We start from the raw sequence: 14,366 nt of genomic DNA on the forward strand, positions 1-14,366 counted from the left end.
AAGAATAAACATATTTTCTCTAATTCTCTTACACATTAATTTAGTTTCAGTTAATATTCCTCAAATATGTGTATATTTGTATAAGTCTATATATATTTTAAAAATATTGTTATAGGCGGCCGGGCATGGTGGCTCACACCTGTAATCCCAGCACTTTGGGAGGCCAAGGTGGGCAGATCACGAGGTCAGGAGATCGAGACCATCCTGGCTAACATGGTGAAACCCCGTCTCTACTAAAAATACAAAAAATTAGCTGGGTGTGGTGGCATGCACCTGTAGTCCCAGCTACTTGGGAGGCTGAGGCAGGAGAATTGCTTGAATCCGGGAGGCTGAGGTTGCAGCGAGGCAAGATCGTGCCACTGCACTCCAGCCTGGATGACAGAGCGAGACTCCGACGCAAAGAAAAAAAAAATATTGTTATAGGCCAGACACGGTGGCTCATGCCTGTAATCCCAGCACTTTCGGAGGCTGAGGCGGGTGGATCACGAGGTCAGGAGATCGAGATCATCCTGGCCAACATGGTGCAACCCCATCTCTACTAAAAATACAAAAATTAGCCAGGCGTGGTGGCACGCGCCTGTAGTCCCAGCTACTCAGGAGGCTGAGGCAGGAGAATCGCTTGAACCCAGGAGGCGGAGGTTGTAGTGAGCCAAGATCGCGCCACTGCACTCCAGCCTGGGCGACAGAGCAAGACTCCGTCTCAAAAAAAATAAAAAATAAATAAAAAAATAAATGGATTGAGTGATGCTTTTCTAATATAGTCAAAACTAAAAATTATCTGGTCTCATTTTTTGCCTCATTTTTTTTTTTTTTTTTTTTTGAGACGGAGTTTCACTCTTGTTGCCCAGGCTGGAGTGCAATGGCAAAGTCTCAGCTCACTGCAACCTCCGCCTCCCAGGTTCAAGGGCTTCTCCTGCCTCAGCCTCCCAAGTAGCTGGGATTACAAGCATGAACCACCATGCCCGGCTAATTTTGTATTTTTAGTAGAGATGGGGTTTCTCCATGTTGGTCAGGCTGGTGTCGAACTCCTGACCTCAGGTGATCCGCCTGCCTCGGCCTCCCAAACTGCTGGGATTACGGACATGAACTGCTGCGCCCAGCCACCTCAAATTTTACAAAAAGGAAAAGGGTAATATATTGAAGTGGAGATACAAGTTTTTTTTTTTGTTTTTTTTTTTGTTTTGAGACAGAGTCTCCCTCTGTTGCGCGGGCTGGAGTGCGGTGGCACAATCTCAGCTCACTGCAACCTCCACCTCCCGGGTTCAAGCGATTCTCCTGCTTCAGTCTCCTGAGTAGCTGGGATTACAGGCACATGCTACCACACCTGGCTAATTTTTGTATTTTTGGTAGAGACAGGGTTTCACCATGTTGGTCAGGCTGGTCTCGAACTCCTGACCTTGTTATCTGCCCACCTTGGCCTCCCAAAGTGCTGGGATTACAGGCGTGAGCCACCACACCCGGTGGAGCTACAAGTTAATGGACAATCACATACATTGCTACTGCATATTTATTGGCAAATTTTCTAGTGTGAAGTTTTGCAATGTGAATGAAGAGCTTCCTAAATGATTATATTTTTGGCCTAGTTAATTCCACCTTTAGGAATTTAAGCAGATTAAGTAAATAGGCTTAATATTATATTAATATGATATAATACATGTGGAAAAATAGGATAGAGAAAATATGTAAGGGACAACAATGTTGTAAAAATAAGTGTATGCTCAGGAAAAGACTGGAAAGATACCCTGATATTTGGATAATTATTTCTAGGTGGTGGAAAATGGGTAAATTACATTTTTCTTATATTGACCTCCATTTTCTTTCTTTCTTTTTTTTTTTTTTTTGAGACGGAGTCTTGCTCTGTTGCCCATGCTGGAGTGCAGTGGTGCGATCTCAGCTCACTGCAAGCTCCGCCTCCCAGGTTCACGCCATTCTCCTGCCTCAGCCTCCTGAGTAGCTGGGACTACAGGCACCTGCCACCACGCCCGGCTGATTTTTTGTATTTTTTTGTAGAGACAGGGTTTCACCGTGTTAGCCAGGATGGTCTCGATCTCTTGACCTCGTGATCCACCTGCCTCGGCCTCCCAAAGTGCTGGGATTACAGGCGTGAGCCACTGCACCCGGCCGACCTCCATTTTCTAAGTGTTCTACAACAAATAAATATGACTTTTATAATCTGAAAATAAATTGTTTTAATAAGAAGAGGTAGTAGGTCTTAATAGGGAAGGAAGAGATACTTATATTTTTGGAGGAAAAATGAATCATTTTGAGTTTTAGCACTATATACAAGAAGTCTTGAAGACACAAGATCTTGTCCCAGTTTTGCTATTACTGGGATAGCTTAGGTGGTGGAATTCTGGCATAGACTCTATCTACTTCTTTTTTTTGATTCAATCAAGTCAATGTTCAAACAAAGGGCCCTATATATTCATTCTGTATAGTTGTGTGGGATGATGATAAATGTTATTCAGGAATTATTAACCTGTTTTTCAGCTCTGGAGCAGATTTGATTCTTTGGTAGTCATAGCTTGGATATTATCAATTATTCTCGCCAGAAACAACCCCAGGAGAATTGGTCCACTGAGAAACATATTTACAGTTGAACCTTGAACAATGTGAAGTTTAGGGGTGTGACCCCCCAACTACCCTGCACAGTTGAAAATCTGCATATAACTTTTTATCCCCCCCAAACTAAATTGCTAATAGCCTAGTGTTGACTGGAAGCCTTACCTAGAGCATAAAGTCAATTAACACATATTTCTTATGTCATATGTATTATATGCTATATTCTTACAATAAAGTAAGCTATAGAAAAGAAAATGTTGGCTGGGCATGGTGGCTCATGCCTGTAATCCCAGCACTTTGGGAGGCTCAGGTGGGCAGATCACAAGGTCAGGAGTTCGAGACCAGCGTGGCCAATATAGTGAAACCCCGTCTCTACTAAAAATACAAAAATTAGCTGGATGTGGTGTTGGGCACCTGTAGTCCCAGCTACTCGGGAGGCTGAGGCAGGAGAATCACTTGAACCCGGGAGGCGGAGGTTGCAGTGAGCCCAGATCGCACCATTGCACTCCAGCCTGGGTGACAAAGAAAAGATAAAAGAAAGGAAAGGAGAAAGGAAAGGAAAGGAAAAAGGGTTAAGAATATTATAAGGAAGAGAAAATATATTTACTATTCATTAAGTGGGAAGTGGATCATCATCATAAGTCTTCTTCCTCATTGTCTTCACATTGAGTAGGCTGAGGAGGAAGAGGAGGGGTTGGTCTTGCTGTGTTAGGCATGGCAGGAGGTGGAAGGGGAGGCAAGAGAGAAAGGCACTTGCTGTGACTTCATGGAAATACGTAGTAATTTCTGTCTGACTGTTTTACTTTTTTATGTCTCTAAAAATTGTTTTATGTGGTAACAGTTCTTTTCCCACCATTTGCTTTAGTTTCATTGCCTGTATAGAAGGGTGCATGTTGTAAAAGAAGTCAAGTAGTCTTGAAAAATCGGAGCCCTTCTGCCAGATTGTCTAATGTCAGTTTCTTTTCTGGCATTGCTGCTTTTACATCTTCTTCATTATCTGGCAGTGGTTTGGAGGCACTCATCTCTATCAAGCCATTTTCTGTTAATATCTCTGGTGTTGTGTCTGTTAGCTCTTGAATTTCTCCAAGATCCAAATTTTGAAATGCTCCACCCTCCACCCCCCCTTTCTTTTCATATCTACCATATCTTTCATGATTTCATTGATTGGCTCTGTTGTAAATCCTGTGAAGATGTGCACAACACTTGGACACAGTTTTCTTCAGCAGAAATTTGTTTCGTGTTGATGTCTTTCACAGCTTTTTCTATAACAATGGCATCTTCAGTGGTGTAATCCTTCCAGACTTTCATGATGTTTTCTTTATCAGGGTTCTCTTCTTCTTCTTCTTCTTTTTTTTTTTTTGAGACGGAGTCTCGCTGTCACCCAGGCTGGAGTGCAGTGGCATGATCTTGGCTCACTGCAACCTCCATCTCCTGGGTTCAAGCAATTCTCCTGCCTCAGCCTCCCAAGTAGCTGGACTACAGGTGCACGCTGCCATGCCCAGCTAATATTTTGTATTTTAGTAAAGACAGGGTTTCACCATGTTGCCCAGGCTGGTCGCAAAATCCTGAGCTCAGGTAATCTGCCCGCCTCAGCCTCCTGAAGTACTGGGATTATAGGCGTAAGCCACCACACCTGCCCAGGGTTCTCTTCTATGGCATCAACAATGCTTTCCATAGAGTACTGTGTGTAATGAGCCTTAAAGGTCCTTATGACCCCTGATCCAGAGGCTGAACTAGAGATGTTGTGTTTGGGGGCAAGTACAACACTTTGACACCTTCAGTGTTGAACTTGTGGGGTTCTGGGTGGCCAGGAGCATTGTCCAATAACAAAAGAATTTTAAAAGGCAGTCCCTTATTAACAGAATACTTCCTGACTTCAGGGACAAAGCATTGATGGAACCAATCCAGGAAAAGGGTTCTTGTTGTCTAGGCCTTGTTGTACAGACAAAAGACTGGTAGCTGGTGTTTATCTTTTTCCTTTAAGGCTTGGGGGCTAGCAGCTTTATAGATAAGGGCAGTCCTAATCATAAACCGGACTGCATTTGTACAAAATAGTAGAGTTAGCCTATCCCTTTCTGCCTTGAATCCTGGTGCTTGCTTCTCTTCCTTACTAATAAATGTCTTTTGTGGCATGTTTTTTCAGAATAGGGCACTTTGATCTCCACTAAAAACCTGTTCTGATAGATATCCTTTCTTCTCAATGATTTTCCTAATGATGTGTGGGAACTCATCTGCTATCTTTTGTTTGGCAGAAGCTGCTTCTCTTGTTTTGTTGACATTTTTAAAGCCAAACTTCTTTCTAAAATTATCAAGCCATCCTTTGCTGGCATTAAATTCTCCAGCTTTAGATACTTTATTAGGGTTCTCCAGAGGGACAGAACTAATAGAATATATGTATATATGAAAGGGAGTTTATTTATTTATTTTTTGTGAGACAGGGTCTCCCTCTGTTGCCCAGGCTGGAGTGCAGTGGTGCAGTCTTGGCTCACTGCAACCTCCGCCTCCCGGGTTCAAACGATTCTCCCGTCTCAGTCTCCTGAGTAGCTGGGATCACAGGCGTGTGCCACTACAGCCCAGCTAAGTTTTGTATTTTTATTTATTTTATTTATTTAGAGATGGAGTCTTGCTCTGTTGCTCAGGCTGGAGTGCAGGGGCTCAATCTCGGCTCACTGCAACCTCCGCCTCCCAGATTCAAGCGATTCTCCTGTCTCAGCTTCCCTAGAAGCTGGGATTACAGGTGCACGCCACCATGCCTGGCTAATTTTTGTATTTTGAGTAGAGACGGGGTTTCTCCATGTTGGTCAGGCTGGTCTTGAGCTCCTGACCTCAGGTGATCCACCTGCCTCAGCCTCCCAAAGTGCTGGGATTACAGACGTGAGCCACTGCGCCCCGCCCCATCCACTCAGTCTTAACAGATATTCTTGTGTTTGCCTTTTTAATGCCCTTTTAATCATTAGTATATATAAGAAGATTATGGACAAATTTTTCTCTTTCTCCCCTCCTTGGAAGCCATATTAAAACAACTATTGCCCAGATGCAGTGGCTTACCCCTGTAATCCCAGCACTTTGGGAGGCTGAGGTGGGTGGATCACATGGAGCCGGAATTTGAGACCAGCCTGGCCAACATGGCGAAACCTTATCTATACTAAAAATACAAAAATTCGTGCTATTGGTGCACGTTTGTAATCCCAGCTACTCGTGAGGGTGAAGCACAAGAGTCACTTGAACCCAGGAGGCAGAGGTTGCATTGAGCTGAGATTGTGCCACTGCGTTCTAGCATGGGTGACAGAGTGAGACTCTGTCTTAAAAAAAACTCCAGAAAACAATTATTAATGCATTTGATTCCTTGAAGGCTTTATACTATGTTTTCTTTGGATAAACGTATTGGTACAATGAAGCATGCCTTTATCACTGGCTTCATCTAGAGAGGCAGATAACATCTGTTTGGCAAGCTTCACAAAATTCATTTGGAATTACAGAACCAAGATTAACTACGTAGGTGTGCATTGTGGATTGCATTCTGCCAGTGGCCCTGGCTTACCAAATATGCACTGAACTTGTCTTGGGTTCTATGGTCTAGTCCTTTTTTAAGACTTAAAGAAGGGATCCAGTTTCAGCTTTCTACCTATGGCTAGCCAGTTTTCCCAGCACCGTTTATTAAATAGGGAATCCTTTCCCCATTTCTTGTTTTTGTCAAGTTTGCTACAAAAATTAACTCAAGATGGATTAAAGACTTTAATGTTAGACCTAAAACCATAAAAACCCTAGAAGAAAACCTAGGCAATACCATTCAGGACATAGGCATGGGCAAGGACTTCATGACTAAAACACCAAAAGCAATGGCAACAAAAGCCAAAATTGACAGATGGGATCTAATTAAACTAAAGAGCTTCTGCACAGCAAAAGAAACTACCATCAGAGTGAACAGGCAACCTACAGAATGGGAGAAAATTTTTACAATCTACTAATCTGACAAAGGGCTAATATCCAGAATCTACAATGAACTCAAACAAATTTACAAGAAAAAATCAAACAACACCATCAAAAAGTGGGCAAAGGATATGAACAGACACTTCTCAAAAGAAGACATTTATTCAGCCAACAGACACATGAAAAAATGCTCATCATCACTGGCCATCAGAGAAATGCACATCAAAATCACATACCATCTCACACCAGTTAGATTGGTGATCATTAAAAAGTCAGGAAACAACAGGTGCTGGAGAGGATGTGGAGAAATAGGAACACTTTTATACTGTTGGTGGGAGTGTAAACTAGTTCAACCATTGTGGAAGACAGTGTGGCGATTCCTCAAGGATCTAGAACCAGAAATACCATTTGACTCAGCCATCCCATTACTGGGTATATACCCAAAGGATTATAAATCATGTTGCTATAAAGACACATACACATGTATGTTTATTGCAGCACTATTCACAATAGCAAAGACTTGGAACCAACCCAAATGTCCATCAATGACATTTAAGAAAATGTGGCGCATATACACCATGGAATACTACGCAGCCATAAAAAAGGATGAGTTCATGTCCTTTGTAAGGACATGGATGAAGCTGGAAACCATCATTCTGAGCAAACTATTGCAAGGACAGAAAACCAAACACCGCATGTTCTCACTCTTAGGTGGGAATTGAACAATGAGAACACTTGGACACAGGAAGGGGAACATCACACACTGGGGCCTGTCGTGGGGTGGGGGGAGTGGGGAGGGATAGCATTAGGAGATATACCTAATGTAAATGACGAGTTAATGGGTGCAGCACACCAACATGGCACATGTATACATATGTAACAAACCTGCATGTTGTGCACAGGTACCCTAGAACTTAAAGTATAATAATAATAATAATAAAAGACTTAAAGAAACAAAACTTATCTTGCCACTTATTTGTCCCTTATTTTCCCACCATTAAAAGCTCATTTGATGTTCCCTTACATATCCTGCTTAATTTCTCTGAACCTTAATTTCCCTGCTATAGCATAAGTATGTCAGATGGCATCCTTAAGTTTCTTTCTATTGACTGAACACCCCCTCTGATGTTGTGTTTATAAATAGTGGAGACAAAAATGCAGCAAGACAGGAGAAAGGAAAGCTCTGGATTGTCAACTCATAAAATAATCCAGACTGCGATTACCAACTCCATTTCAGCGGCTGCATCTTTTTTTGATTCTTCTATGGGCTTAAGGTGGTGGTAGTTATATGGGTGAATGTAAAATATCTTTGTGGAATTTTAACTCTAAAGATTTTAAATTGTTGATTGGATTGCAGTCTCTTTGTAGTACTGCCTATAGAATATTCTCGGTGCCTAGCAAGTATTTGACTACTTCATTCTGGCCTAAATATATGGAATGAATTTAGGTATGAATGTTGCTAACATGATTTCTTGTTGCAGACAAAACTTACCTGGGGCCCCTACTTATGGTTTTACATGCTTCGGGCTGCTACATCAACTCTCTCAGGTATTGCTTTTCTGCTTGAATATTGTATAATTGCTGTAACATGCTTCAGCAACAGGAACTTTGCTAAATAGGATGTTTCCAAACTGAAGGAGAAACAATAGGGAGTTAATCACTGTCCTCAAGAGCTAGCTAGCATTGGGAGATAGTAACCTAACTTGTACTTCACATTAAAACATTCTTCAGCTTCCAATATAGTTTATTTTTTGAGGAATGAAAAATGACTGTGTTAGTTTAGATATGGTTTTCAAGTTCTTAAACCCTTTCTCTTAACAGCTATTTTGCTGCTTTGTCATTTGGTTTCCAATTGATAACATTCTCAATCTGTCTCACTGCTTATTCTAAAGCCTGTATTATAGTTAATTTCTATTTCTATTTCATTAATATTCCATTTCTTAAATTGAGATGTGACTAAGTCATATTTGAAGGAAATGAATTATCAACTTATAACTTAATAATGCTAATTTAAAATATAGGTTTTAAATTATGAAGCTTTCTTCTGCTTCCATTTTTAACTCCCTCATAGCTTTTTATCACTTTCTGCATTTTATTAGAGCTAATTGTGAATAGTAATTGATTCAACAAACATTTACTGAGCACTGAATATATGCTAGACAGGTTGGTGTAATGGAAAGAGCATGAGCTTGAGATTCAGACCTAGCTTTGAACTTTGGATCTGCTTTATCAGTTTGGGTTAAGTTCTTTAACCTCTCTACGCCTAACCTTTCACAGTACCTGGCATATGGTAGGCACTCAGTGAGTATTATACTACAAGCCATTCCCCTCCTCCAGCCCAGTGATATCCCAGCTTTCTGAGTATACATTTTTCTTTTTTGAGACAGAGTCTTGCTCTTTCATCAAGGCTGGAGTGCAGTGGTGTGATCTTGTCTCACCATAACCTCCACCTCCCAGTTTCAAGCTATTCTCCTGCCTCAGCCTTGTGAGTAGCTGGGATTACAGGCGCCCACCACCATGCCCAGCTAATTTTTGTATTTTTAGTAGAGATGAGGTTTCATCATGTTGTTCAAGCTGGTCTTGAAGTCCTGACCTCATGTGATTTGCCTGCCTCAGCCTCCCAAAGTGCTGGGATTATAGACATGAGCCGCCATGCCTGGCAGTATACACTTTTCTTAAAGACATAGACATATAACAGATACACCTAGTGATAAGTGTTCTAATACAGACATGAAAAGACTTGTTTGGAGTTTTGAAGCCACCGGTACTTCTTGAAGAAAATCAGGGAAGATATACAGAAGAGAGATCTATTAGGTTTTTATAATCTCCTTGAGAGCAGGAACAGTAACTCTTGTATTCCTACAGTGTCTTACACATAGAAAGTGCTCAAGAAATGTTTATAGAATTATATAAGTCTTTTAACTTTTGTATCTTCAGTGTGTGACTTCCTTGGAGAGAAGATTGCATCTGTTTTGGGTATCAGCACCCCAAAGTACCAATATGCCATTGATGAATATTATCGGATGAAGAAGGAGGTATGCCTCCTTTTTACATTTTCTTGATTCAGTTTGGTTTGCTATGGACTTGATGGGTTGCATAATGAGCCTATGTATTTTCTAACTGCCCAACATGTAGCTCTCTTATGCTAGGCATTTCATTCTAGAATCATTAATTTCTTTTATCAAAGTAACATACATTTTGGAATTCCTTAAAACTGGAATTTTCCTATGATCTGTGTGCAAAACTAAGCTAGATTTCATTGTCTTAGTGGTATGTGAGATGCCTTATATACATTATTTAATCTTCACATGCCTCTCTTTGGATTATCATTCTAATTCTAAGATGAAGAAACAAGATACTTAGAGCACATGGACTGGATATAGGAAAAGTGGAGTGGGTTTGGCACAGATAAAAATTTAAGTACAAGAAATGTGTATGTGCCAGGTGTTAATGCACAAAAATTTGAGGGCAGTTTAAAAGTAGTGAGGTCTTAAGGTGAGAGTGAGGTGAATTTTGTCTTAAAAAATAAAAGCCTTTAGTGCTTAAGAGCATGGGCTCAAGAACCAAAGGGCTTGAATTCAAAATCTGTTCTACCACTTAAAACTTTGTAACCTTGGACAGAACACTTAACCCCTCTATAAGCCTCAATCTCCTCATCTTTGTAATAAGGAGAATTGCAGCATCCATGCTCGGGGGCTGCTCTACAGATTAAATACATTAATATATAAAATGTTTAGAACAGCACCTAGTGAGCACAACAAATATTGGCATCTGCTATTCTTCAAGCAAATAGAGGGCAGCAATTCAGGTAAAGCTAGAATGTAGAGGCATGAAGGTACATTGTTATGGTTGGGGAAATGGCAAAAATATAATAGTTTATTGTCACTGGAGCATAAGGTACAATGTGGGAGTGACTGGACATGAACCTGGAAAGGTCAGCTGACTTAATATTTGTCATATGGTTTCAAACCTGTTTTATGAACAAATAAGTATTTCTTAACACTGTAAGCCTTGCTTAGAGCCTCATTACCTCATCTGGACTATTATACTAGCCTCCTAAATGGTCTCTCTCTATTCTCAAGCAAGCCCCAGAGTAATCTTCTGGGGTTACTCACTGTGTACTGACTACCCGTTCTGCAGGGTCCAATACAAATGCCACCTACTCAATGAATTTAGTAGTTCTGCAACTAGAAATTATTTACCCTTTCAAAATCTCTACATCTGTCATAATACTGTTTTTACATGTCTTAACTTCCCTACTAAGTTGTAAACTTCTTGAGGGTAGGTGCTGCCTTATCTATGTATTTGATGCTTATGGGAAAACTAACTATGCTATATATCATGTAGTAAATGAACCAACCTATTCAACCGAATAGACTTACACCCTACAATTGAAGTGATACAGTTGAAGCTAACTTTTTATTTATTTAGCTTAGACTTAATCTGAAAGAAATAAAGTCCTTGTCAAAGTTAATTCAGGTCTCATCTACGTGATGTAGTGCTGGACCCTGTTTTAAAAAGTAACCTCTTTTGGGCTGAGCGTGGTGGCTCATGCCTGTAATCCCAACACTTTGGGAGGCCGAGGTGGGTGGATCACTTGTGGTCAGGAGTTCGAGACCAGCCTGGCCAACATGGTGAAACCTTGTCTTTACTAAAAATACAAAAATTAGCTGGGCGTGGTGGCAGGTGCTTGTAGTCCCAGCTACTCAGGAGGCTGAGGCAGGAGAATTGCTTGAGCCTGGGAGATGGAGGTTGCAGTGAGCCACTGCACTCCAGCCTGGGTGACAGAGCAATACTCTTTCTCAAAAAAAACAAACAACAAGAAAAAACTACTTTCCTTAAAATGTTTTACAGTAGTTATTTCAATTAGAGAGCAGGAGAAGGGAAAGTATGTCTTAATTAGACCAAACTGATTTGAACATGAGACTGTTTTTTTTTTTTTTTTTTTTTTAAACATAAGCTGACAGTGGGGAAAACAGCACTATATACCTTTTGGACTTTCGTATTTCAACTATTCTTGATGTTGCTCCTTTTTTTTAGGAAGAAGAAGAAGAAGAAGAAAACAGGATGTCTGAAGAAGCAGAAAGACAATATCAACAGAATAAATTGCAGACTGATTCCATTGTTCAGACAGATCAACCAGAGACAGTGATATCCAGCTCATTTGTGAATGTCAATTTTGAAATGGAGGGAGACAGTGAAGTAATTATGGAAAGCAACCAAAATCCAGTCTCTGTCCCACCATAAAATGAAATGACTATCAAGCTTCAAACTCTTAAGTTTTTTTTTTTTTTACTACAAAAACTTTCACATTCTTTATTCAGTGGGACTTAATACAATTATTTATATTTTAAATTATTAAAGTATCTGGAAAGGGAAAATGTTTTCTTCATTTTTAGGATCTATCTAGCAAAAGCCAGATCTGAAATTCAGATATTTGTACTGTTTTTACTGTGTATAGAAATTAGTGCTTTGGTTTTAAAATGATCTTTTAAAAAAGTTAAGGACATCCTAGAGCCTTAATAGTTAAGAAGAGTTAAATTATCAAGCCTATTTGTGCATTTGCTTTTTTTAAAAAAGGTAAGTTGCTGATTAAGTCTAATTGGAATTGATAATTCCATAGTCTTAGATTAAAATGAGGATATTTTCTCCTAGATTTTCTCATGTTATGCCATGCATTTATATATCTAACCATTAATTTCACACTAAGGATGCTTCACCATATAATAAAAGGAGCAAGATGGAAGCACTTTGAATTTTCTTTCATTGAGAATAACTGTTTTATGTAAGAATCTGTATTTATAACACCAGATATTAAGATAGGCTTCCATTTTTTAATGCAAGCCACTTACTTAATCTTGTATTCTTTTTCAGGACTCAAATAACTAGCTTTGAACATAATATTAAAACACTACTTATAGAATAGATTTATTAATGTTAATACCTAGTGAATATCCATGTGGCATCCTGGTTATGTTATCGGTTCAGCGTTAATCCTATAGAAAAGTGGTTTGGAGGGGATTGGGGGATAGTGGGACAGGTATAGATTTAATCCATCAGGAGCAATTAGATATTGTATAAGGTGCAATGATAGCCTAATGAAATTACCCGTCATTCATCATTTAGAAGTAGCAACAGTGAAGACTGGACGGTTTACTTGAATCTGGTTGGCCACTCCTCTACCTACTTGCTTATTTGTAAACCTTATAAATGTATATATTGTGAAGCTAATTTTGAAAATATTCCTAAATATGGCCAGGTACGGTGCTCACACCTGTAATCCCAGCACTTTGGGAGGCTGAAGTGGGCAGATTACTTGAGGTCAGGAGTTTGAGACCAGCCTGGCCAACGTAGTGAAACCCCGTCTCTACAAAAATACAAAAATTAGCCAGGCGTGGTGGTGCACGCCTGTAATCCCAGCTGCTCGGGAGGCTGAGGCAGGAGAATCACTTGAACCAGGGAGGTGGAGGTTGCAGTGAACCAAGATTGCACCACTGCACTCCAGGCTGGGCGACAGAGTGAGACTCCATCTTGGGGGGAAAAAAGTATATATATATATATACACACACACAGACACACACACACACACATATATATCTAAATGTGTGTATAGAACCTTTTATCAGTATAACATTGATTTATAATTAAATGTGGGTGAGGAAGAATGTGTGGAGTGTTTCAGAAATTTTGATCTTAAAAGCCTTTTCAGAAACTCAAAGCTTTCAGAAATTAAGTTATATTAATAGCCTTCTAAACAGCATTAAGTTTTCAATTTTAATATATCAATATAAAATATAGTGTCAAAGAAAGTAACATCAATATAGTGGGTCTGTAATGGAAATCTGTCAATGAACATGAACTGAGTTCTTCAACTACAGGTTGAAGGATAATTAAACTTTTCATTAGGAGTGTTCAGCTACATGGATTTATGGAATGGTGGTTCATAGTAAGTGATGGTAATCTTTTTATTCATGGGTGTAAACCCTTTATAACTTAGTGCTTAAAATATTAATCTTTTGATTATATAATGTCCCATGAATTATAGTTTACCAATAGTTCTAAAACATGCTAACCTGACCTTTTCCTTCTAATTTGTTTTTAACTTCATTCGAGATAGTGCCTCTCACTCACAGATATTTATTTGGTTATCAAGTGAAGATAGGTGTGTCTAAAAGTGATCTTCTGAATCCTGTCTCCCTAGAGGTACTAGTATCTAGAGTTTACCCAGAAAATTTTATGATTGTAACAAAAGGAAGTAGTGACTTATGAAGGTTTTATTTCTTGAATTTTACTTTTGCTACTTGTCCAATAGTGGCTAGTTGATGTTTATCAATATAGTTATTCACTGTGCCTTAAGTTTATACTTTGTTTATGCAAACTATAAAATTTCCCATAAATGTATTCCATGGTTTGTCTTACTTTAAGCCTCTTTCACTCACTTTTTCCTATCTCCTTTTCAGTCCCTTTAAGAATTCCAGTTCCAGCTGGGCACGGTGGCCCACGCCTGTAGTCCCAGCACTTTGGGAGGCCAAGGTGGGCGGATCACTAGGTCAGGAGTCCGAGACCAACCTGGCCAACATGGTGAATTAGTAGAGATGGATTTCTACTAAAAATACAAAAATTAGCCGGGCATGGTAGCAGGTGCTTGTAATCCCAGCTGCTCGGGAGGCTGAGGCAGGAGAATCGCTTGAGCCTGGGAGGCGGAGGTTGCAGTGAACGGAGTTTGCACCATTGTACTCCAGCCTGGGCGACACAGCAAGACTCGTCTCCAAAAAAAAAAAAAACAGAATTCCAGTTCCTTCTGGATCATAGTTCATATTTACCTTCTTCTGATCTTTCAGCATCTCATAAAAACTAAATGTAATGTATAACTG

The 14,366-nt window shown here is 39.8% G+C and overlaps 1 protein-coding gene across 3 annotated transcripts in view; it reads left to right on the top strand.

Moving 5' to 3' along the window:
* LOC100987236 (signal recognition particle subunit SRP54) overlaps positions 1 to 13,893 on the top strand; it is a 99,400-nt gene extending 85,507 nt beyond the window's left edge. For 2 of the 3 annotated variants that reach the window (XM_034937434.3, XM_034937433.2), the window contains 3 exons: positions 7,974 to 8,040; positions 9,430 to 9,527; positions 11,533 to 13,893. In XM_034937434.3, the coding sequence (XP_034793325.1) occupies positions 7,974 to 8,040; positions 9,430 to 9,527; positions 11,533 to 11,739 (372 nt within the window). In that variant the 3' untranslated portion in view covers positions 11,740 to 13,893. The remainder of the gene's footprint in view (positions 1 to 7,973; positions 8,041 to 9,429; positions 9,528 to 11,532) is intronic. The other variant, XM_055097472.1, reaches the window with a different exon arrangement.
* Positions 13,894 to 14,366: the final 473 nt, after the last annotated feature.

This window comes from Pan paniscus, chromosome 15, assembly GCF_029289425.2.
Source record: "Pan paniscus chromosome 15, NHGRI_mPanPan1-v2.0_pri, whole genome shotgun sequence".
Classification (NCBI taxonomy): Eukaryota; Metazoa; Chordata; class Mammalia; order Primates; family Hominidae; genus Pan; species Pan paniscus.